Raw genomic sequence first — 25,150 nt, forward strand, 5'->3', positions numbered from 1 at the left:
AAACCAAGTGAGGGAAGGCTTATCAAGCTTGTTAACCCATCAAAGTAGAAATGCAGAATTGTTCCAGGGAGGGATGACTGATAAACTCTGTTCTGAGACCCAGAGGACCGGCTGCCCAAATATATTTAACCCAATCACAGGTGAGGAAAATGTGCTAGTGGGTCTCGACACAAGTGCCACAGAAAGTACAAGTAGAATCGATCTGACTCCATTTCGAAATTGTATCCTTAACCGGAAGCCCAGCATGTAATACACGCCAGGAAAATATTTTAAATTTAGTATATAAATTTAGTTTCCAAAAAAACTTCCACCAAATGAAGGAGTGAAATTAAGACATGAAGAGGTATAGCAAAAATTACCCGCATGTTTCGTACAAAATTTACTATCATTGGCTAAGGTACACCATTAGGAGTCGGGATCATTAGAGGGGGTGATATTGATCATGTTGGGAAGAAGTGATGGTTTAGAGATTTTTAAGAGTTCCTCATCCCAACAAAAAGAATAATTGATAAAATGGGTGACTTTTTCAGGATAAAGCTTTGGAGAACCATTGGGTAAGATTTTGAAACCAGGAATAGAGGGTATCCAGAGGTCAGTCCAGAAAAAAAGTATTTTGGCCATTTCTAATTTTCCTAAGGGTAAAGGATCTCAACAATGGAATAGTACTACAAATAGTCTTCCACGACCAAGAGCCATGACATAGGAGAGTTTTGGGGTCGAACAGAGAGGAAGTAGGAAAGTATTTTACTTTAAGAATTTTGGCCCATAAGGAGTCACCATCAGTGAGAAGATTCCAGCCTAGTTTGAGTAGGAGGGCTTGATTGTGGACTTTGGCTTTCCTGAACCCCAGACCCCCAAAAGTTAAGGGTCTATACATGGTCTTCCAAGAGATAAGAGAGGTTTTCCTTTTACCCGAAGAACCCCCAGTCCAGAAATTCAGACAGATAGAATTGATATTTTTGCAAACAAAAACAGGGAAAGAAAAGCAACTCATCAGATATGAAGGAACAGAAGCTAAAATCGATTTAATAAGCACCCTTCTTCCTGCAAAAGATACAAGATTAGCTTTCCAACAGTTAAGCCGATTTCTAATTCTATTGACTACTGGAGTCAAAGTCTTTGTTTTAGATCTACAAAGAAACAAGTTAGTGCCCAGATAGATAGAATCATGGGACATTTCAGAGATCCCCAGGATATTTGAGAGTTTAGTTCTATCAGCAATAGTCACATTTTTACTGAAATATATCCCACTTTTTGAGAAGTTAATCAATTAGCCTGAAAGATCATAAAACAAACCAAGAATGGCTTTAATAGTAAGTTTTCAGATGTTGCTCTGCAAAAGATGAAAATATCATGAGTGAAAATGTGAGAAATTTTAGAGGCTAATCTGACAATTTTGATTCCCCTAAATAGATCAAAATCATGGTACTTTTGTAGAAGTTTGAAAAACCCCTCCATTCTTATAAAGAAGAGATACGGATTGATCAACAAGAAAGAAATACGGAGTGAGGGGGCATCCCTGTCTTAATCGACAGATTCCCCTAAAATTACCAAAACTGTTTTGATAATTCGTCGTCGTTCTGTCTCTCGCTTAGTCGCTTGACGTCATTTCTTTCATGGGTCACGCAGGAACTCTTCGCCACTCACTTTCCTTTCAGGTTGGGATTCACTTCTCTGATTCTCATGTTGGAACACTTTAAAATCTCTTTCCCATGAAAAGATTTTTGTCTCATGATTCATTGATGTCCTGAAGATTCTTTTCATTTTATCCTAATATAGTTTCAAGTTTCAACTCCATTCATGAGTGTAAAGCAAAATTCATCCTCTTTCTCGTGTGCTTGATTACTTTTTTTTGTACCCTCCCTCAGAAGGGCTTACCAAGAGATAAAATTTCAACCGTTCCAGAAGGGTTTCAATTCACAAGAGTTTCTAGCTGTTCTTGCACGCAGACTCGCAGAGGTTATGTTGCATTGCCATCCAGAACTTCTAGAAGATGCAGAATTCCAACTTTAATGGCGACGCCAGACGAGGGGGCTAAAAGGGTTAGTGGGTCTTCCAAACAAAAGGTTCCACATGTGTTGACTGTCGCCGGCTCCGATTCTGGAGCTGGTGCTGGAATTCAAGCTGATCTTAAGGCCTGTGGATCGCTTGGAGTGTATTGCTCCACTGTTATTACTGCGGTTACTGCACAGAATACGGTTGGGATTCAGGTTGTATTTTAATCCTGCTTTCTCTTGGAATAAGTGATTTAGTACATAATGTGAGATGATTATTTCTCTAGGTCTATCTGAATTATTGTTAGTTTGATGGGTTATGCTTTGATGATTATGGTTAGGGAGTCCATTCTGTGCCAGAGAGCTTTGTTGACGAACAGTTAAGATCGGTTCTCTCTGATATGGAAGTTGATGTGGTGAGTTTTAAGCTGTAGTAATGGCAAATTCTAGAATTTTAAATCTCGCTCCTCTATAGTTTTATTCATGAAGAATGCATTATTTTCGAAATAAAATTATGCCTCCAATTCAAACATGCTAGATTGATTAGCCCCAAACTATTTTTTGTTTTCTTCTATTAATAAATCCTAAAAGTAGTGTAGTATAAATTTTTTTTGGGCTATCATCTTTTCCTCATTCACATTTGTTTTTCATTTAACATAATATCATGCCATCACTTCCATTACACCGTAATTAAAATCCATGAAAAAAGGCATCTGAGTTTGGAGGACATTATTTGGGCTTTTGCCTTCAGCAATTGGCTGCATGAAGTTGATAATTGAAGCCATTTAGGAAGTTTCCATTGTTTACATGAATATGTGGGGTTAAAGCAGGGTAACACGAGCAAGTTTTGTGCCTTTAATCTTTCAAACATGCAAACTGGATCAAAAACCTGATGTTTGGTTACTTTTCTTGCTGTGCTGAAACTCATTAGTGTTTGTTTTCTTGGCTGAGTGCAATGCTTCTACTTGGAAATGCTCAGGTGAAAACAGGCATGCTTCCTTCTATTGGAGTGGTCAAAGTTCTATGCCATAGACTTAAGGAGTTCCCAGTTCAAGGTGCACACTTTTATCATGGAAGGGTAGTTACTCAGTTTTCTTTCCAATCAGTGTCTTTTAAATTGATACAGTCAATCTTTTGAAGGCAGCTTTAGTAATTGATCCTGTCATGGTTTCAACAAGTGGGAATTTGCTTGCTGGTCCTTCTGTCCTTAAAGCAATTCGGTATTGTAGCCTTTTCTCTCTGGAATTTATGCACAAGCAGTTGATTATCATCCTATGTGCTCTGTAACCAAATCACTGTTTTTGAGTGACTTTCTCGTACATTTATATTCTGATTTGATTCCCCTCAGGATGCGATGCTCTTGCAGTGCCATTGGCTGTGTTATTTGTTTATTTGTTCCCCTCTGCTTTTTATTTCCAAGTTAGGTTGTGTATGAGCTTGCCTGCTGAATTTAAGTATTTTAGTGTGCAGCTGGGAAAACATGTTCAACTTGTGTCTGGACAGACACAAAAACATATTTCTTCTAGTTAACTAAAAGAATCATTCTTTGACTTATTAAAATTTTTTAAGATCCCACTTCTAAAGAAGAACTCCTGAAGTTGGCCTTTTGAAACAATGTCATTACAGAAGAGCCATTAACAAAGTTGCAACCTCCACTTCCCATGCAAGATATGATTGGCATTATCTTATTTGAAGTATATTTCTTGTATTCATTCTATCGTATTAGTTATCAAAAGCCTGTGAAAATTTTTTGAAACTCAGATATTTACATTCTGATGAGAACTAACTTGCAATATGAGAATGCATAAGCTCAGCACAAAAGGGCAATGATTCAATAAATTTTATTTTGCCTTTCGCTATTTTCTGTTAAAAGTATACCAGCAGTGGACCAGAAATGAGATCTAGCTTCAAGGTAAGGTGATAAAATCTGAAAATCTAGATTATGGACCTCAGATGCAAGCAGACACAATAATCAAATCTGTGATTAGATCTAAGATAAAGGAAGCAACTACGTTGTTAAGGGAAGAAATTAGATCGATGGAAGGGGAGGGAAGAGAGATGAGATCAATCTTCTTGGGAGGAAGAAGAGAGAAGAAAAGAGAAGAGAAGAAATCAGGTTTAGGCATGGTTTAAAGTATCGACCGATACGTATTGGTATCGGTCGATACCGATACGTCTCCTTTTTTTTTTAAATGAACTGTCTCGAATTGTATAGGCCGATACGGGCCGATACGATACGATATGACTGATACGTATCGATACCATCGATACGTCCAGTAAAGGGTTTTGTGGCTGGTTTAATACGTATTGATATGTATCGATACGTATTGGCCGATACAACTCGATACATACCGATACATTACCGATACGTACCGATACCATCGATACATTCCATAAAAAAAGCCATTTTCACTCACAGACTCGATACAACTCTTAATCTAACGAAAAAATGAAGGAAAACTCTCAACCAAGAGTCTAAAATCTTGCATTTAATCTTGGTTTTTCACACTTTTAAACTAAAAAAACGAATCAAAGAGTGCTACAACATCATCCTTTGCATCATCCAATACTCTTCATGGCTATAGACGATTACATGTACGAAACCTCATCTTTTATAACAATTTCAATTTAATGCACTTGTTTGGTTATACATTGTTCACCATTTTAGGTTTATGCATGACACTTATTATATATTGCTTATTTATATTGTTTTTTGTTCCAAAAGTGTATTTCCATGTGTATTTTGATCATTTCTATGCGTATCTGCATTGTTCGATACGTATCTCCGAAACAATACGATACGATACGATATGTCCCTTAAAATCACCCGACCGATACAATACCCGATACCGATACTTTAAACCTTGGGTTTAGGATACCAATCCCGTATGCACTACTTAAGAACACCAAAACTCTTACAAAAAAAACTCATATTTTTTACTCAAATCATCTCTAATTGATGGGGTATGTATTACATATATATATACCTTCTAAAATTCCTAATTTGACTTGAAAAAAGACTCCTAGTCATTCTAATACACTAAAAAGACCGTACCCAGTGCACAAGGCTCCTGCATTTAGCAGGGTCTGGGGAGGGTCAAATGTACGCAGCCTTACCCTTGTTTCCAAAGAGGCTGTTTCCAGGACTTAAACCCGTGACCAAGCGTTCAGCAAGTGAGCACTTGACAACTATGATAGATACCTTTGACAGCTAATCCTCTTGATAGTACGGTAGTAGCGTCTAAATGTGCAAATGTTGTAGTTGGAGCAGGGTTGGTCAAATCGTCCGCAGGTACATAAACTGCTTGAATAGAAATTATGGATCCTTCTTTGGTAGAAGTAATAAACACTGAACTACTAATCCAGTGCACTAACTTTATCCCAACTTCATGGGCTTATAAATTAGGCCCATAGTTGAGAGAATAGATTGGCTCCTCTTGAATGCCAGAGGCCATTGCTTATTTATAGAGGATAGCAATTACAAAGATGATATGTTAGGTAAGATTGAGTCACAAGCTTATCCTAACATACAATGAACCTAGACAGTTTAGTCGTTTAGTCAACACCTATCCTTAACACTCCCCCTCAAGTTGGTGCATAGATATCCCTAATGCCTAACTTGGATACAATAGGATGGAATAACTTAGAAGTCAATCCCTTTGTGAATATATCAGCTAACTGGTTCTCTGAAGTGACAAATGGGATGCAGATTGAGCCTTGTTCAAGTTTCTCCTTGATCAAGTGTCTGTTAATCTCAATATGCTTGGTCCTGTCATGCTGGATTGGGTTATGAGCTATAGAACAGCAAAACTAGACTGGAACATAGACATGAAACTAATCGATTTCTCAATAATTAACGTTTGGAGTAACTAATTTTCATTCTGGAACTTCCCTACTTGAAATGAGATGTAATCCCTACCAAAACAAAATGAGATACGTTAGTGAGCCCCTCTTCACTATTTTCTTGAGAGAAATTTCCGGCAAATTCATGCTTTGGAACGATTATGCTCCTTGTGAAGTCCAGACTCCAGACCATGGATATGGTTTGAGACGTCAGATTTGTCTGGGTCCAAACTGAAACTACTGGGTGCAGCTGGTTGCAACAAATATTTAATTTTTAAACGGTTCTTTTTGCCCCTATGTATTATTATAATACCAAATATTCTTTAACATCTGAATCCTATAACTCGATCTTCTTATAGCTGCTGTACTTGTATTACTTGAACAACCTGGAAGCATTTGAGAATTCCAAGGCAATTTGTTTTGCATATATAATTATATTTACTTGTCTTAGTAAAACTTTTGTCTTTGGACTGTCCTGACTTTGGTACTCTACTAGGTACAAACTAAAGGAGGGGAGCATGGTGCTTGTTATACTGGCTAGATTATTAGATTTGGATTAAAACCATGATATTGCGTTTTGTATGTTATTTTGTGCAGGGAAGGCAAGGAACTCCCTCCCCCCCCCCCCCCCAATTCTCAGATTTTTATAGGGAACAAATGCATTGGGAAGACAAGGACTTTCTCCCCTCCCCTATCTCATATTTTTTTATAGGGAGCAAATGCCTCTAGTTTTCTGTATCCTCTCCCCCCCCCCCCCCCCTATCTCGTATTACTCTATGGGGATCTAACGCATCTAATTTTCTGAATCCTCTTTGCAGGGAGGAGCTTTTTCCCATGGCTGATATAGTGACTCCAAATGTGAAAGAGGCATCTGCTTTACTTGGTGGCTTACAGGTGGAAACAGTTGCTGACATGCGTGCTGCTGCAACATTCATACATAGATTGGGTCCACGGTCAGTTCTTCTGTAATGTTTTCTTAGTCTTGGTTCTCCTGTAGCTTCATGCTTTCTGAATGATTTAGATGAATGTAAATTCTGTTTCTTTTTCCTATGAAAAGAATTTATTAACTTGTCTGAGAAGGTTTTGGGGCCACTGTTATATTTTATCTTCTCTACATGGGTTTCTGTTCCAGATTTTAGATTCTTTTGTTAAGGGTCTGTTTGTCTCCAGGTATTCAGTAAAATCTTTGCATATTGTCGAAAAAATATTACGTGGTTTTCACCTGGAAACAAACAGAGCCAAAGGAAGAATGTAATTTTCTCTTGAACCAGGATCTCTTGAGTCCCCAAGTCGTCTAGAAAGTTATTGGTATGGAACTGTCAGTGCATGCCTAATCCAATTTTATCTTTCTTCTTATCATTCTTGTTGTCCTTTCTATTGTCTGTGGGATCTGATATATACCCACAGTACAAAATTCACGACTGTTCACTGGAGAGATAACAGACATTCAACATGGATACAGCTTCTTGTAGGACATGGATTCAAGGGCTATAATTTTATTTGTTCATATCAGATACTTCCGTTATTTCTTATGATTTTTTTTTTTTTGCTAGAGATGATCCAATTAGATGTTTGCCTGTAAAATCTGAATTCTTGAGGATATAAGTGAAGAATTCTAGTAGTCTGACATGACATGTATATGTTTCTTCAGAAGTTTCATTTGTCTGTTCGACAGTTGTGCCACTTATGAGTCAATTGAGTCCATGCGTATCAACTGAACCACATCTCAAGGACCAAATAATTAGATGCTTAAAAATGCTGATATATGCATTTTGGAGTGATGTTGAAGTGGTGCAATCCGGGTTGGGTTAACCCTTATTGGATTGCTTGTGGGCCCATCCAAACAAGGAAACACTCAAGTCCCAAGTTAAGTGGCAAAACAGTAAATAAATTAATGTTTACAAGAGGGTGGTAATTCTGTAAATAAATTGAAGATTACAAAAGAGTGGCAGACTTGTAATTAATGGAAGTCAAGTGAATGGAATGCAACCTACTAGTGAGAGGGGTAATCTAGGCAGAGGAGATAAAATAAGGACAAATTGGGGGTTAATAGAGAAAGGGAGGGGCAAACCTGGAAACAAACATGTAAATGGAATTAGAACCGTGAGGTTGTCTTCAACCTTTGGTTAACAGAACCAGGCGGAAAACTCAGCAGCACTTCGAGTGAAAGAACTCACCAAATAAGCTCGGATCGACCTGAAATTTGAGATGGAGGATCACAACTCACAGTCTTACTAAGAGCAACAAGTAGTCTCCTCAAACAGCAAACAAAACAAGAGTCCGAAGTAACTGAGTCCTGTGGTGACGTTATGGTGCAGTACTTATAAGGCTGCTGCCAAGATCGAATCTGGTTCAATGGAGAGTACAGAAAAGGACCACGAATGGGGGGAGTTTATGGAAAATAGGCTGCCAAAGGGAGAGAGGATGAAAGAGAAGTTGAGTGTGAGATGGATAATTTGTAGGCTGACTTGGAAATTTTGATTGATGTTGATGGGCTGAAGAGATTAACTTTAATAAAAAGGTAAGAAGAGATGATGGAGATGATGAGGATAGGTATGTGGCAACTAGAGATCCACTAGTTCCCTGGCTCTTGGAGATCCACCAATGCCACCACCGAGGAGATCCACCTTAGATGTAATTCACTGTCTCCACAGCCCACCTGAGATACACAGGATATAGTCTTTCAAAGAAAGATTTTTTTTTTTTTTGGTTAAAATTCTGGTGTGGCTAGGCAGCCTCCACGATTTACATTTATAGGGGAGGAAAAGGTTCAACTGAAGGCACCCAATAATAAATGGACTGTTGGAATTCCCACACCTAGAAAACAAAAACCAATCACATAGAAAATAAAACATAGACCTAGAAACTAAAACCAAGAAATAGAAAAATGTTCCCAAGACTCAGGAACTGTAAACAAGAATAATTAAAGAAAATGGGGGTGTTCATCCAATCTGGATTGAAAGGCGCATGCCCCTAGAGATCTAATCCCAATGGTTGTTCCTTAAATTTTCGGTGCTTTTGGTTTGGTCTTTGTGAGCCATACTGGCCTTGTGGTCCTAGGAGCTTTCTTAGTCTTGGGGGCCTTTCCCTTCAGGCTTAGATTAGCTACCTTTGAGTTGTAATTGTTTCCTTCTTTTTCAATAAATTGATATTACCTATAAAAAAAAAAAAATAAAAAAAATAAAAAAATTAAAGAAAACATTGAAACTGCCTTGGAACATAGAAAAGACACCTAACTAAAAGACAATTAACTAAAAACACTTAATGCGTCCTAGGAATTTAAAAAGACAAGGACTAAATAAAGTTGGGCCCGCATTGGCCCTTGCAAAAATATCCCATGTAGACTAGGCCTAGCCAAACCACGCAAGGTCTGGGCTTGGTCTGGTTCTCTGGGATGCAGGCTTAGTCAGGGGGCCAAGGAGGTCTGGGCTTGGGCCTAAGATGGTACTTCGTGGGGTGCTTGACTGGGTCTGGCCTGGGCCTGGTAGGGGCTGCCGATGGCCCTACAGCAACTCTCGCCTTCTTAAATCATGAAGTTCAGGAAGGACTAACATTTGGTTCTTTTTTAACTCGAGCTTGCATCGTTCACACATCCAATCGTCCCACAGAGTGTCAACAGAATTCTGGCACATGCAATAAATGTGTTCTATTCCCTGGTTGCACTTGCCACAAAGAAAAATCAATTCGTCCCATGCCACACTTCCACAAGTGTCACAAACTTTCGATGGGATTAAATTGTCACCTTCAGGTTCAGCCTCTGGAAGTTGTAGGATTTTATTGACAGGCAATGTCTCAAGAATACCATCAACACAAATTTGACTGGTAGGATCAACCACTTCAAGAGGGAGACCAATCACATGGTCTTCAATGATGATTGGGGCAAGTTCGGGCTGACTTGTCCGGCCTCAGGTTCACTAACATGACTGAATTTCGCAACAATGGTTTCATCATTCTCGACTCCATCTGGATTTTCTTTGATAAGGACTTCTTGGGTCAAGTCTTTAGACCATACATGAGGACTATGGGTGTCTTGTTGCGGCTGTACATAAGATAGTGGCATCATACTCAGTGTTGTGCCATAAATTTGCTCCAAGTTAGACAACCGAGTCTCCAAATGATTTTTTTACGCATATTGTCCATCTGCTGTTGGAATTGCCGTTGTTCCACTGCTAGCATTTGGGTTGATAAGGCTTGCATGGAATCAAGGACTTGCTTCATGGTGGCAGAAATTTCTTCCATTGATCGAGGGTTATTCTCCTGATCAAACATAGCTCTAATACGAATTTGGTGCAGTACCTATAAGGCTGCTGCCAATATCGAATCTTCAATGGAGAGTACAGAAAAGGACCACGAATGAGGGGAGTTTATGGAATATAGGCTGCCAAAGGGAGAGAGGATGAAAGAGAAGTTGAGATGTGAGATGGATAATTCATAGGCTGACTTACTTGGAAATTTAGATTGATGTTGATGGACTGAAGAGATTAACTTAAGAAAAAAAGGTAAGAAGAGATGATGAAGCTGATGAGGATAGGTATGTGGCAACTAGAGATCTACTAGTGCCCTGGCTCTTGGAGATCTACCAATGCCACCACCAAGGAGATCCACCTTGGATGTAATTCACTGTCTCCATAGTCCACCTGAGATCCACAGGATATAGTCTTTCAAAGAAAGATTTTTTTTGTTGTTAAAAATTCTGGTGTGGCTAGACAGCCTCCACGATTTACATTTATAGGGAAGGAAAAGGTTCAACTGAACTCTTGGCTACATGCACCCAATAATAAATGGACTGTTGGAATTCCCACACCTGGAAAACAAAAACCAATGCATAAATAAAACCTAGACAAACTAAAACCAAGAAATAGAAAAATGTTCCCAAGAATTAGGAACTATAAATAAGAATAATTAAAGAAAACATTAAAACTGCCTAGGAACATGAAAAGACACCTAGCTAAAAGACAACTGACTAAAAACACTTAATGCTGCCTAGGAATTTAAAAAGACAAGGACTAAACAAAGTTGGGCCCACATGGGCCCTTACAAAAATTTCCCATGCAGGCTAGGCCTGGCCGAACCACGCAAGATCTGGGCTTGGTCTGGTTCTCCTGGGCTGCAGGCTTAGTCAGGGGGCCAAGGAGGCCTGGGCCTAAGATGGTACTTCGTGGGGTGCTTTGACTGGGTCTGACTTGGGCCTGGTTGGGGCTGCCGATGGCCCTGCATCACGTTATGTTCATATCTGCAACTGAGATTTAATCACACGATGGAAGGGAGTTCTGGAACCAGGGATTAGGGGTTTTTGGTCGCTAAGGGAAGGGGTTTCTTCTACCCAAACATGAGAGAGAACGGAAGAGGAAGGAGGGAGATCGAAGGCTAACTAACTGGACTGCCAGTACCATTAGGGCAGGGTATTATACGGTGAAACCGGTAACTCAAAGAGAAAATATAAGAAGAAGAAGAAGCACTCACGCAGGTATGACTGCTACCAAACTCAAAATTTCATTCGAATCTTGCAAATCTGTGTTCTCCTACGTATTACAATGAATATAAAGAAGACTGTCTTGCGTAGAAATAAAACCTAACTAAAATAACCAACTAGAGATGAAACTAACTGAAATAGAAACTAAATAATCCCAAGCAAAAATCCCCTTAGTATCTACCCAACTTAATAAAGAGAATAAAATAAACTAAATATTGCATCCTATGTAGTCTACCAACCCTTGCCAGATCAGAAAACTGGTTTAGGACCAATCCTTGGTTTGGGCTTCCAAAGTGGTTCATGTTTGTCTAACCAAGCTAGAGCAACTGCATCATGAAGCCACATAATAATCTGAAGGTTAAACAAGTGAGTATGATGTGAAATGGTAAGTAAATTCAAGTCATAAACTAAATTCGATAAGTTATTTCCAATCCTTTAAAATAGTTTTTTGTTTGTGATGTTCATATTGTTGGGGGAGTACTTAGCTAATAGTTAATATTTCTCTCATGCGGGTGGAGCTTTGAGAAATAGAAAAGAAGTGTTAATTATTAAACAAGGATCAGTGTGGTTTATGTTGACAGCCGTCAATGAGCTTGGGGGGTTAGGGAGGAACTCAGTGGTGGCAGCGGCTCATGTTCCTTGTGCTACGGGCCTATCTAAGTCTGCAGCTGCTGCTCAATTTAGGGTGTGTTTGATTGAGATATTGGATCGTCCACCTTCTGAGGCCTTCTCAGCTGACGTTCTCCCTTGTCTTTGATTGATATGGGTACATCTGGTGAAGCGGAGGAAATCCGGAAGCATTCGGTGAACGAGTGAAATGCTGTGGCAGGTCTAAAAGAAAAGCCCTTGGTTATATCCCAGCTTTGCCAATGTAAAGTTGCATTGTTGTCTTGTCAACTTAATGTTCAAATCATTAAATTTTGGTTGCGTCAATGGTAAGAACGATTCTTCTTTAACGGCATGTGAAGAGTTGGATCCTCTTGTCTATGTCAGGTTGCCTGTTGAGAAGCCATCAAAAAGCACCTGTGAATAAGGTTGCTGTCTGGAAGAAGTGTTAGATATGGGCCAGAATACCGTGGGGGGGTATTCTGAACCTTTTTCCCTTTATTTATGTTTATGTTTTGTATATGGGTTTAGTCCCACATTGCTTGTGTACAATATTTTATGTTTCAACTATTCTTACAAATAAAGTGGGGCTTGGGGTGAAGAGATTATTCAAGCCTTTCCCTAAGTTCAAGTCTCTCTACATGGTATCAAAGCTGATTTCGAACTAGGGACTGTTTTTTTCCTTCCTCTCTCTCTCGATCTTCTTTCCCTCTCTCTTTTTCTCTCTTCTTCCTTGTTCTCCATCCCCATATAGGGCAGCACTGATGAGGTGATCATGCGATCCAGCTGCTGCCCTTATTACCTCAGCCATGTTTGATAATTCTGCCCGATAGGAACCAGCCAATTCCTGTCTGCGATAGCTGGAACTTCAGGTTTTTTTGGGAATTGTTTCCCTCTTTTGAAGACCACACCTGCAGCAGGATTTCTTTTTTTTGGCTCCAGTTCTTATCTCACAGCATTGCAAGACCTCCTCAATCGATATTCACTAAACAGGGTTTTTTTCAAAACCCTGATAATTGTCGATCTAGGAGTTTGTGCCCTCTCTTATTTCTGATTTTTTGGAGGCTGCTTCTCCACTTCCAAGGCATCACTCGACTGCACTTTGGGCTACATCAGTTCAGTTTTTGAAGACATCCCTGAGATCGGTCCTCCACCATCACAGGTTTTTTTCAAAACCTTGACACCTATCGATCTTAGGGTTACTGCTGCCTCTTGGACCTGAATTTTTGCAGATTATTTTCTCTATTATGAAGTGTTATTCAACTTCAGTTCCAGCCCTTTATCTGTAGTTCTGTCCCTCACTTGTCCCTTTATCGATTTCCACAATTCAGGGTTTTTTTCAAAACCCTGACACTATCGATATAGGGGTCTTCTTGTGCTGCTGGTTCTGATTTTTGGAGAGGTGATTCAGCCTTTATTTTGAAGTTAATATTGGACTTATTTGCTGCAAGTATGGGTGATTCGATCAATTCTTCAGCTACTTCAGACCAGTCACTTAATGATGGTCACAAGACAGAGTACCATAGCTTCCCACCAAATCCTATTAAACTTGATGGCTTGAATTATCTTCTATGGTCCAGATCTGCCTCTTTTGCTATTGCAGGCCGAGGTCTCACCAGTCATATTCATGGCACTAGTGTTATGCCTACTGAACAAGGGCCTGCTAAGGAAAAGTCGCTTGCCAATAATGGTGTTCTGATGTCTTATCTGATAGGCTCTATGACTTCAGATTTACAGAATAACTTTCTTCTTCTAGACATTGCCTCCCAGATTTGGGCTGCATGCAAGGAAACATATGGGCAGCTTGGCAATGATGCCCAAGTATATTAACTCTGGAAGAAGGTCCTTCACACAACTCAGGGAGAACTTTCGGTGTCAAATTACTATGCTACTCTCCGCAGTCTGTGGCAATAGTTGGACCATTTCTCAGACTTTCACCCTACTACAGTGGCTGATATTGCTTCCTATAAGAAGCACATGGACAAGATCTGAGTATATGACTTTTTGGCTGGTTTGAATGTGGAGTATGATCAGATCCGTGTTCAGGTGCTGGGCCATAAGCCTTTTCCCACACTTGAACAATCTTATGCATTGGTGTCTTCTGAGGAGAACCGGAGGGCTGCTATGTTGCACCCTCCTATTGCAGACAGATCAGCTCTCAAGGCTGCTGCCCCTGCCACTCCTGCTCCTAGTGGCACTGCTTCTCTTGGTAATACTGCTACAGGGACTGTTGTTTGTGAGCACTGTCACAAACCCTATCACACCAAAGAGAAGTGCTGGAAACTTCATGGGAAACCAGCTGATTTTGAAGCTAAAAGGGCTGCCAAGAACATGAATAAGACAAAAACCAAGGCCCATCAGACTGAGACTGTTACTGCAGCCCCTGCTACTGACCCTGGTCTATCCCAGGATGATCTACAGGCACTCCTACGTATGCTAAGGTCTTCCGCTGCTACTGCCTCTACTACATCAGCTACTGCCAATTCATCTGCTCATTCAGGTTCACACTTTGCCCGGTCAGATATTCCATTTGGAGGTCATTGTGCTTCTGTAGCTTCCCATCCTTGGATCATAGATTCTGGAGCTACAAATCATATGACCGGTTCCTCTAGCTTGTTTCATAGATACTCTCCTACTTCTGGGAAGGACAAGGTCAAAGTGGTTGATGGTTCTCTTTCTTCCATTTCTGGAAAAGGAATCATCCACTGCACTTCCTCTCTTCCCTTGACTTCTGTTTTGCACATTCCTAATTTTACTACTAACCGTCTTTCCATTAGTAGTATTACTCGTGATCTTAACTGCAAAGTCATTTTTTTTCCTTTTCATTGTGTGTTTCAGGATCTGGAGTTTGGGAAGACGATTGGATTGGGTAAAGTGCACGGTGGACTGTATCTGCTTGATGACGGTCGCTTCTCTCCACCACCGTTAAATTCACCGCTACACCAGAACTCTATGGTCTCTTCTGAATTCTACCAGTGGTACTCTAGGTTAGGTCACCCCCCTTTAGGAATCTTAGCTCATTTATTTCCTAGTTTGGTCACCGTTCGTATTAAGGATGACTTTTTTTGTCAGGCTTGTGTTCTGGCCAAACAGACACGTTAAAATTATCCAGTTCTAATAAAAGGAGTTCTTGTTTTAATTTGGTGCATTCTGATGTTTGGGGCCCCAGTCGTAAACCTTCTATTTCTGGCCATCGATGGTTTGTTTCTTTCATTGATTGTCATTCTAGGAATACATGGGTATAACTTTTGCACACCAAAAATCAAGTTTTTTCATGTTTTCAACATTTTCATAAAATGATTCAAACTTAGTTCCGGGCTACTCTCCAAGTATTGAGAAGTGATAATGGAACAGAGTATACTGAGTCACATTTTCAAAAATATTTGGCTGACCATGGCATCCTGCATCAAACTAGTTGTGTTGATACCCCTGCCCAGAATGGTGTGGTAGAAAGAAAAAATCGCCACTTGTTAGAGATGGCCAGGGCTTTGATGTTTGCGAGGAATGTCCCATCTCAATATTGGGGGGATGCGGTACTCACTGCAGCCTATCTCATCAATAGGTTGCCTTCTAGGGTTCTTACCTCTCGTAGCCCCTCTGATGTTTTAATGGGAAATTCCTCCTTTATTGTGCCCCCTAAGGTGTTTGGTTGTGTTTGTTATGCTAGGGATACTAGATCTCCTACCAAACTTGAACCTCGGGGACTTCGTTGTATTTTCTTGGGTTATTCTCCGACCCAGAAAGGATACAAGTGTTACCATCCCCCTTCCTGCCGTACCATGGTTAGTATGGATGTTATTTTCCATGAGTCCCTTTCTTACTATTCTTCGCCACCTCTTCAGGGGGAGAGTTCTAGTAAAGATGTGCCTTTTGAGATCCCTCTACCAGAGGTTCCTCAGGCTGCTGCCCAGCCTACCTTACCACCACCCACGGCTGCTGCCTAGCCTACTTTGGATGTCCAACTTCCTCTGGCTGTTCCTCCCTCACCTGAAGGGAATCCTTTACAGGGGGAGACCATAGAAAATAGTGTTGTTAATGTTCCTATCCAGGGGGAGCTGACTCCAATCCAGAGGACTATTGGTGAATTTCAGAAGAGAATCAACGACTCCAACATAATCACCTATATAAGGGGCAGATCTAACAGAGGGCAGCTGCAACCCACTGTAGCACTAGTACCCATCCAATTGCCGGCTCTAGACCCGGATCCTTCATCTCCTGGTAATCCCTCTCTTTCCGACCTACCTATTGCTCATCGCAAAGATACTAGGACTTGCACTTTACATCCCATATCTCGTTTTGTTTCGTATAGTTCTCTTTCTCCTTCTTTCCGTGCTTTAATCCTCTCTTTCTTTTGTTTCTATTCCTAGAAATTGGCAAGAAGCATATACAGATGGAAAGTGAAAGGCTGCAATGTTGGAAGAAATGAGAGCACTACACAAAAATAACACGTGGGATCTTGTGGCTCTTCCTCCAGGGAAAAAACCAGTGGGATGTAAATGGGTCTTCGTGGTAAAACAGAAGGTTGATGGTTCAGTGGATCGGTATAAGGCACGTCTGGTTGCAAAGGGGTTCACTCAGACTTATGGAGTTGACTACCAGGAGACCTTTGCACTAGTGGCAAAGCTCAACACTATCAGGGTGTTATTATCTTGTGCTGCAAATCTTGGGTGGGATCTTCAGCAATTAAATGTAAAGAATGCCTTCCTCCATGGGGAGCTTGAGGAGGAGGTATATATGGACATTCCACCAGGCTTCTCTGATGATAGGACTAGTGGCAAAGTCTGTAAGTTGAAACGCGCTCTATATGGGTTGAAGCATTCACCTAGGGCCTGGTTCGACAGATTTCATAAGGCTATGATTTCAACAGGGTATAAGCAGAGCAATGCTGATCACACTTTGTTCATCAGATGAGTTGGTGACAAGGTTACTCTACTCATAGTCTATGTGGATGATATCTTGGTGACTGGTAATGATGATGCTGCTATCAGGGATTTGAAGCTTCTCCTTGGCCGTGAGTTTGAGGTCAAAGATCTAGGCTCTCTAAAATATTTTCTAGGGATAAAAGTTGCTCGCTCTTCAAAGGGCATCTTTCTTTCTCAAAGAAAATATGTTCTTGATCTATTGACTGAGACAGGGCTGCTAGGTTGTCATCCTTTAGATACTCCTATGGATGCTACTACAAAACTTAGGGAGAAAGAGGGTGAACCTGTTGACAAGGGTGGTTATCAGCGGTTAGTGGGCAAACTAATCTATCGTTCTCACACCAGACCTGACATAGCAGTTGCTGTAAGTATGGTGAGCCAATTCATGCATGATCCCTATTCCTCTCATATGGATGCAGTCCGTCGTATTTTGAGGTATTTGAAGTCTGCTCCAGGAAAGGGAATTCTCTTATCTCCCAATGATCACCTCAAGGTTGAAGCTTATACTGATGCCGATTGGGCTGGTTCTCCTGACAGAAAATCTATCTCTGGCTATTGTTCCTTTGTGGGTGGGAACCTTGTCACATGGCGTAGCAAAAAGTAGAATGTTGTGGCAAAGTCCAGTGCTGAAGCCGAGTTTCGTGCGATGGCCCAAGGCATTTGTGAACTTCTATGGCTTAGAGGATTATTACAGGATATTGGTGTTGCTGTCCATCTTCCGATGATGACAATAAAGCATGCCATTAGCATTGCTCATAACCCTGTCCAGCATGATCGCACTAAACACGTGGAGGTTGACAGACATTTCATCAAGGAAAAGCTTGAAGCTGGCCTCATTTGTGTTCCCTTTGTGAAGTCTACTGATCAACTGGCGGATGTGTTCACTAAGGGGCTGAATAGCAAGCTGTTTCATCCTATCTTAGTCAAGTTGGGCATGCATGATATATATGCTCCAACTTGAGGGGAATGTTAGATATGGGCCAGAATACCGTGGGGGGTATTCTGGACCTTTTTTCCTTTATTTATGTTTATGTTTTGTATATGGGTTTAGTCCCACATTGCTTGTGTACATTATTTTATGTTTCAACTATTCTTATAAATAAAGTGGGGCTTGGGGTGAAGAGATCATTCAAGCCTTTCCCCTAAGTTCAAGTCTCTCTACAAGAAGAGAAGAAGGGAAGAAGTTTGGATTAGTTATGCTGGGGAAAAAAGATCGGTGAGATCTTTTCAGAAGAGCTGAGATTCAGGATAGGAGTGAAGAATTTGTCAACTCATCCAATAAGAAGAAGGCATATTCTAATTTGAAGTAGTTGGTACTAGTTAATAGGAAGAAGGTAGGTTCTAATTTGAAGTAGTTGGTACTCTTTTTCTGCAGATGTTTTCTCCTTTCATTTGACCCACCATTTTCCTCTCACTATTTGATTCTAATGTTTTACTTGGAGAACTTAAGTGGAAATTGGAATTGATCAAAGCTTATATTGATTGACCTGTTAGGAATTAGTGCTTGTAATTTGAATTTAGTTACATTCTGACTGTAGTTTTGACCTAGTTTAAGTGTGTGGAAGTGCTTAATGACCAGTCTGGAAATTCTGAATCCTGCTAATTGACAAGGACTTTTATTGCGCGTGATGAGTCTTGAAATGAGTGATTTGATTTGTTGCTTTGGATCCATTACCTCTATGTGTTAGTAGCTTCCTGAGACATGTTTTCAGTTCTGAAACTTCTACGTGAACTATATACTCCATGGCTCCATGGCTTCTCTTATTTGCTTAAGCTGTAGTGCCAAATTGTTAAGTGGTTGGTAACGTCATTCTTTTGGATTATATTTGAATCTATATTTGGCAACACTTAGAACTGTTGAATCTCAGGTGTAAAGCATAATTAAGATATTTTGTTGGTTAAATATGGTTGTGGAAGTATCTCTTGCTAATGGTTTGAGCCGGTGATTCTCTGGCTACAAAGACAATCAGTTGCCAAAAAGCTTAGTAGGACATCTTTTGAGTATCTCTAATATGTTTAAAGCATGCTCCTATATATGTAACTCAATCTGCAGCAGTTTTGGAGTTATGTTCCTTTTTCTCTAACTTTGCCTGTACACATAGGCACTTTTTGTGAATAACAAACTTTGTATTTCTTAATCCTTAATTTTATTTCCTATTATCAAAAAAAGATAATCAGTAGGGCTGTGGCAGTATCTTTTATTCATTAGTTAAGCCAGATCTTTGTGTTCTCAAAAGAAGTTTTCTTTCTCTTGGAGAATGAGATCTGCTAACTCTTAGTAGACAAAGTATCCTTTTTTTTTTTTTTGGGGGAGGAGTTGGATTCTCTTTACTTATGCCCTTTACCCCATTGTGTAGTTCATCCTTTTAGGGTCTTGGGCTCAGACTGTTGCTGTTATGGTTGTGCCATATGCTTTGTAACTATAGCTATTATTTTGAAATATTTTTTACTGTTATAGCATATATATATATATATGATGAAGATATATTTTTCTTAAACTAACAAATTTCTTCCTCTACAGAACTGTACTTGTCAAGGGTGGTGACCTCCCAGATTCTTCAGATGCTGTTGATATTTTCTTTGATGGTATGCTTATTGTATTAGTGAAATTCTTATGCAAAAGTATTTTGCTTGCTTTCAAGTTTTGAAAATGAGAGTTTTTGCAACCTCAACTAGATTTATTGTACTGTTTACACAGGAGAGAATTTTCATGAGATGTCTGCATCACGTGTAAAAACTCGTAATACTCATGGAACTGGTTGTGCCTTGGCATCATGTATAGCAGCTGAGGTAGCGAAAGGCTTTTCAATGCTACAGGCTGTCAAGGTGTTTCTTTATGTGCATTCTGACTTCCAGATAAGTTGTAATACACAAGTGCTTGCAAAATTGCGACTTTATTTTTCCTCTGTTGGCCTTCCCATTTCATCTAGGATTAGTAGAATCCTGTTTAGAAATGCCTGAATGCTGGGTAATGCATAAAATGAGTGTTATATTTTATGAATTTAGTAAGATGATTTGCTAGACTGGGAAGGATGTAATTAGAAACAAAAACATTGAAGGAACTTAAGAGCTGCCCCAATAGGTCATTGAGATGGTTTAGATGAATGCACTGTAAGAAGGAATCACATGGTGGAAATTGGAGTGGTAAACATAAAAGGGCAAAGCCATAGATGACCTTGGTGAAGTGGTAAAAAAGGTCCTAAGTACATGAGGAAAGAGCTGCCATGGCTTTAAATAGAACAGAATTACAGAACTGATTTCATGTTATTGGCTCAAAATGGGATCAGGGTTAGTTGAGTTGCACTGATTAACTCATGACTCAACAGCAAGGATTTAAAGATCAGTAATGGAGGATGGATATTCCTGGCCTGACACCAATTCCAACCATTCCGGATCCTTCTGGATCTTCCAGATTGGTCAGGACCATCTGGATTGTTCTTATCAGATACTTCTCTGGATCGGCCAATATGAACAATCTGGTACCAAACTTTAAAACCATGCTCAACAGAGTGGCTCCAATAGGAGATGAGTTGAAGGAGATTTGTTTTAGTGGTACCAACATTTGCAGCGGAAGCCATTCAGTCTATGGGTGAGGAGGAACACGATGCAGATTGGAGATGTGAGGGCTAGACTGAATATGACTTGGAAAGATGGTAAGAATAGATATGAATAGCTTTAGGTTGACAACAAACATGGCTTTAAACTGAGTTGAATGGTGAAACAGGATCCCCATATGCAATCCCATTTAGTTGGGAGAAGGCTTAGTTGAGTTGGTTTGACTGCTGTTTGGAAAGAAATGTCTGATGTATATATAAGAATTTCCCTTGCACTTATGAAGATTGAAGAAGACAGATAAGTATGGATTTCTTGGTCAACTAAGCATGAAAAATGATAGAGAAACTGCTTTTTATAGGTCAAATCATGAGAAGAAAAGACACAATGCCTTCAAAGATGGCCATGTACAGCATCACTTCTGATTTTGCTAGATTGATTCTTTTGGGAAGCACTTCTTTTGATTTGTAGAGGTGACCCTGACAGTAATAAACCCTTACTATAATTGATTCCAACCACACCCCCACCCCCCAAAAAAAAAAAAAAAAAAAGAAAAGAAAAGAAAGGAGGAAATGATTCTTAGTATGAAAAGCAAAAAAATTCACTCCTAGAAACCACTCCAAAAGAGCTAAAAATCATAGAATCAAATTTTTGGCAAATGCAGTTCTAATCATAGTCATTCTAAAGAATCAAATCATCTAGAGACTGTTACAACCGCTTATCCTAAAAGCTTGAGCTGTTAAGTAAGGGGCACAACAATGTATATCAACACAAAACACCCCTCCCCCAGCACATGCTGGCCCACACACGGCTCTGCACATGACACCATCATGTGGTACTAAGGGGGCACAGCACTTAGGGGCACAACAACACATAACACAAACCCCTCGCACTTACTAGGGATTGGACGCCGACCTTCTGATTCCGATACCATGTTACAACTGCTTATCCCAAAAGCCCTAGCTGTTAACTAAGGGCCACAACAATGCATATCAACACACAACAACAGAGACATTATACCGAATCATCCCTAAGATAATGGACATGAAGAGAACTTTCCTTAATCAGATTTTCACTCTTGATCTGTGAAGGCCATCTTTTTTATGAATGATTGCCCATTTGGTTCTTTCATCCTTCTGTAAGGAGCTTTAATGCTTCTTTGTTGGTAAAACCTGCGTATTCAGTTTGTTACTAGCTACCAAAGGTGTAATAATCTTTCTGCCTAGTATTTTAAGGGACTTCATTTGTTATTTTGTGTGCAATCATATACTGTTTGCTTATGTGAATAATTTTCGTCATTTGATTACTTTGTCAAATAGTCAATGCAGGCATCTTGAATTCTGCTTATTTTGCAGATTGCCAAACATTTTGTTTGGACTGCCCTTGATTATAGCAAAGAGCTTCTCATTGGAAATGGGCCTCAAGGTCCATTTGATCACCTATTCAAGTTAAGTAGCGATGGCAATTCCTATAGGAGACAGGGGTTCAATCCAAATGACCTCTTCTTATATGCTGTTACGGATTCAGGGATGAATAATAAGTGGGGCCGGTCCATTTCTGATGCTGTTAAAGCTGCCATTGAAGGAGGTGCTACTATCATCCAGCTGAGGTTAGTAATTGGGAGTGCAATCCAGGTGGTCTCAAGACTGACTAGAGCCTATTCAAAAGAGTTGACCAATCAGTTCTTAAATCTGCTTCACCTGGAATTCAATTCAACCTGAGCCGTACCTGAATCTAATTTGAGCCTATGCATGTTCTTTTCCTACTTAGACTTAAAACTCCAACTTAAACTTAGGACTGAAAAGCTTAACTTTTAAGGAAATTTAATTGCAATTCACAGTATCACTTGAAACATAAAATTAGTATATATAATCCCTCTTTGCCACCAAGACTGGCCTCTTTGAAGAAGGGGGAAAGGAGGGGGGAGAAAACATAAAGGATAAGAAAGCACCTTTTGAGGTGACTGCTGTTCATGTCATGCTTTAACATCTCACTTATTGAAAGTCCTTCTGAAGTACTTCAACATGTAATATAGATTTCTGGAAGGTTAATGATTACACTATGGCAAGAGATATTGTAGGAACGTGAAAAAGTTCCATATCTTGACTTTTAGATTGGATTTTCAACCAAAAAGAAGAAAGAAAGAAAGAAAAAATGTTTTTATGATGAACAATCATTATGGAGGAACTGATAAAACAAAAAGAGGGCAGTTTTTGTAGATAGGAGGAAGTAGTGAATTAGAAATTATTATACATTGTATCTTTCATATTTAAAACAGCCTGTTAGTAGTTATGTGCCCAGACATTTTTTAGGTCCTCAAAAATTTAAGTTTGGGATTTAGAACTCTACATGTGAATAACATGACTTGTGTTGGGATTATATGCAGAGAGAGAGCTTAATGGGGTAATATTTTTTAGTAATTTTTTCAATGATGTAAGACATGGAATACAATTGTATTTATCTTAATGAGGTAATATTTTCAGTATTTTTTTCAATGATTAAAGGATATTTGAGGTTTTATACTAATTTACTATTTTTAGTGAATAATGATTTGCTATTTATAACAGGAAATGCTATAGACATGCACTAAATGGTCATGTCCTTACCACTTCCCTTACCAATAGGATTATATAATGTTGAAGATGTTTTTTCTTAGTGTGCAGGTTGAGTACATAGTTCCATATAACCGCAGTGATAAAACGATGGGAGCATAATAACCTAATTATATGCATATTTCACAGTGGTTGTTGATTTCCTATTATATATTTTTTGCACTGATATTTTCATTCGTATAACACATTTGTTTAGATGAAACTGTATAAACAAAATTCAGGTTTCAAATTATTCTAATATAAGTTTATTTTTTATTCCTCTTCTTTTTCTCTTCTGCCATTTGTATGATATTGTACATCAGAAAAAGAATCTTCATAAATCAAAGATATTCTTTTCTTACAAACTAAAAATGCATCTCTTATTAGTGAACTCTACCAAATTGAGGCAATATAATCTTATAATAACAATATTCTGTTCACCCGAGTATTCTAATGTAGAAATTGTTCAACACAATAACATATAGTGAACCTGTGTAGGGTTTTTTTTTTTTTTTTTTTTTTTCTTTTTCCTGGGGTTGGGGTTGGAAAGTCAATTGATTCCTCTGTAAGTTCAACATACTGGATTGGTAGCTTAATACTGCATAAAATTTTGTAGAGAAAAGGAGGCTGAAACGCAGGACTTCATTGATGCAGCCAAGACATGTAAAAAAATATCCCATTCCTATGGAATACCTCTGCTGATCAATGACCGAGTGGATGTTGCCCTTGCCATTGATGCTGATGGTGTGCATGTTGGACAGTCGGACATGCCGGCACGTGTTGCTCGCAGACTTCTAGGCCCTGAAAAGATCATCGGTGTCTCATGCAAGACCCCAGAGCAAGCCGAACAAGCATGGTCTGATGGAGCTGATTATATTGGCTGTGGAGGTGTCTTTCCAACAACCACAAAACCAGACAATCTCACTATTGGCTTGAATGGTTTAAAAACTGTGTGTTTATCCTCCAAATTACCTGTTGTCGCCATTGGAGGTATTGGTTTTGGAAACGCACGTAGTGTTTTGGAGGTTGATGGTGTCCCTAATCTCAGAGGTGTTGCGGTTGTTTCAGCTTTGTTTGATCGCGAGTGTATTGCCAGTGAGACCAGAAAGCTGCATTCATTGCTAATGAGTGCTATATCAAGGTGAAAGTAAATCAGCAAATGGGTCTGATAAAAATGTTTCAATTCGGAGAAAAATAGGTGAGCTGATAATATTATATTGAAGAGCATTGTTACAATAACTGAGAAAGCGGACATCAGAACACTGGATATGACTTAAGGAGCTTCAATAATTTGATTGTAAATGTTAGCTGTCTAATTATTCTTTAAAAGCACTATAAACATGTATATTTATCTGTGCTCCATTTCCTGCTCGTTCCAGTTCCCCAAGTTCCTCTAATAGAGGGGGGAGGATCCCACCCAGGCAGTGTGTTTGGGCAGTAGTAGGGTGGTCATTTCCGCCTCCCTCTATTAGAGGAAGCTGGGGAAACGGACCTGCCCAAGAAAAGGAGCAGATAAAGGTCCGAACATCATGGTGAGAAGAATTCATATACCTTTTAAGTTTTTTAGTTCATTTTTTGCTGATGGATGACAATAAGCAACTGTTTTCATTAACAGCGGTTTAAAATCTTATTCATTCTATAAAAAGTCTTTTTTTTTCAATAAATGATGTTAAAGGTATATGAGTTTGGGAGCGAGGTATTGACAAATTCTCACCCAGAAGTAGAATGGCATGCCTTTCAATCACTATCATGTAGTTTCAGATGAGGCTGAACTTTTGTGTATACATGAATCCTAGGTCTTTTGTTCACTTGGCAAGTTTTATAGGTTAACCCTAAAAGCTAGCTGAGTTGGTGAAGACAAACACCTCACAATTAAGAGGGCATGCATGAGCTCAACTACTCATGGGCCTAACTATAAAAAAAATAAAGAAATTAAAAAAAAAATTTAGTCCACTCGCAGGTTGTGTTTGGTATATATTCTAGAATAGATTACGGGTCTATAATGCATTCTGAAATCCAAATTCTTCTCTATTTTTTTGTATCATACTGCATTCCAAAATAGAATACATACCAAACACACTCTAAGTTTGCCAAACATAAAGAGAGAAAAAACGCTGCTTTGTCACATGGTCCTTGTGTCAGCACGGGGTCAATGGTAGCACGCGTCTA

The 25,150-nt window shown here is 39.4% G+C and overlaps 1 protein-coding gene across 1 annotated transcript; it reads left to right on the top strand.

Moving 5' to 3' along the window:
• The first annotated feature begins 1,618 nt into the window (after positions 1–1,618).
• On the top strand, positions 1,619–24,302 carry LOC122661541 (thiamine biosynthetic bifunctional enzyme TH1, chloroplastic). The gene is made up of 10 exons (XM_043856966.1): positions 1,619–1,658; positions 1,869–2,210; positions 2,336–2,410; positions 2,974–3,049; positions 3,139–3,214; positions 6,656–6,790; positions 19,360–19,424; positions 19,537–19,664; positions 21,746–21,999; positions 23,598–24,302. The coding sequence occupies exons 2-10, from the start codon at positions 2,013–2,015 to the stop codon at positions 24,124–24,126; spliced, it is 1,536 nt and encodes a 511-aa protein (XP_043712901.1). The 5' UTR covers positions 1,619–1,658; positions 1,869–2,012; the 3' UTR covers positions 24,127–24,302.
• The last annotated feature ends 848 nt before the right edge of the window (positions 24,303–25,150 follow it).

This window comes from Telopea speciosissima, chromosome 5, assembly GCF_018873765.1.
Source record: "Telopea speciosissima isolate NSW1024214 ecotype Mountain lineage chromosome 5, Tspe_v1, whole genome shotgun sequence".
Lineage (NCBI taxonomy): Eukaryota > Viridiplantae > Streptophyta > Magnoliopsida > Proteales > Proteaceae > Telopea > Telopea speciosissima.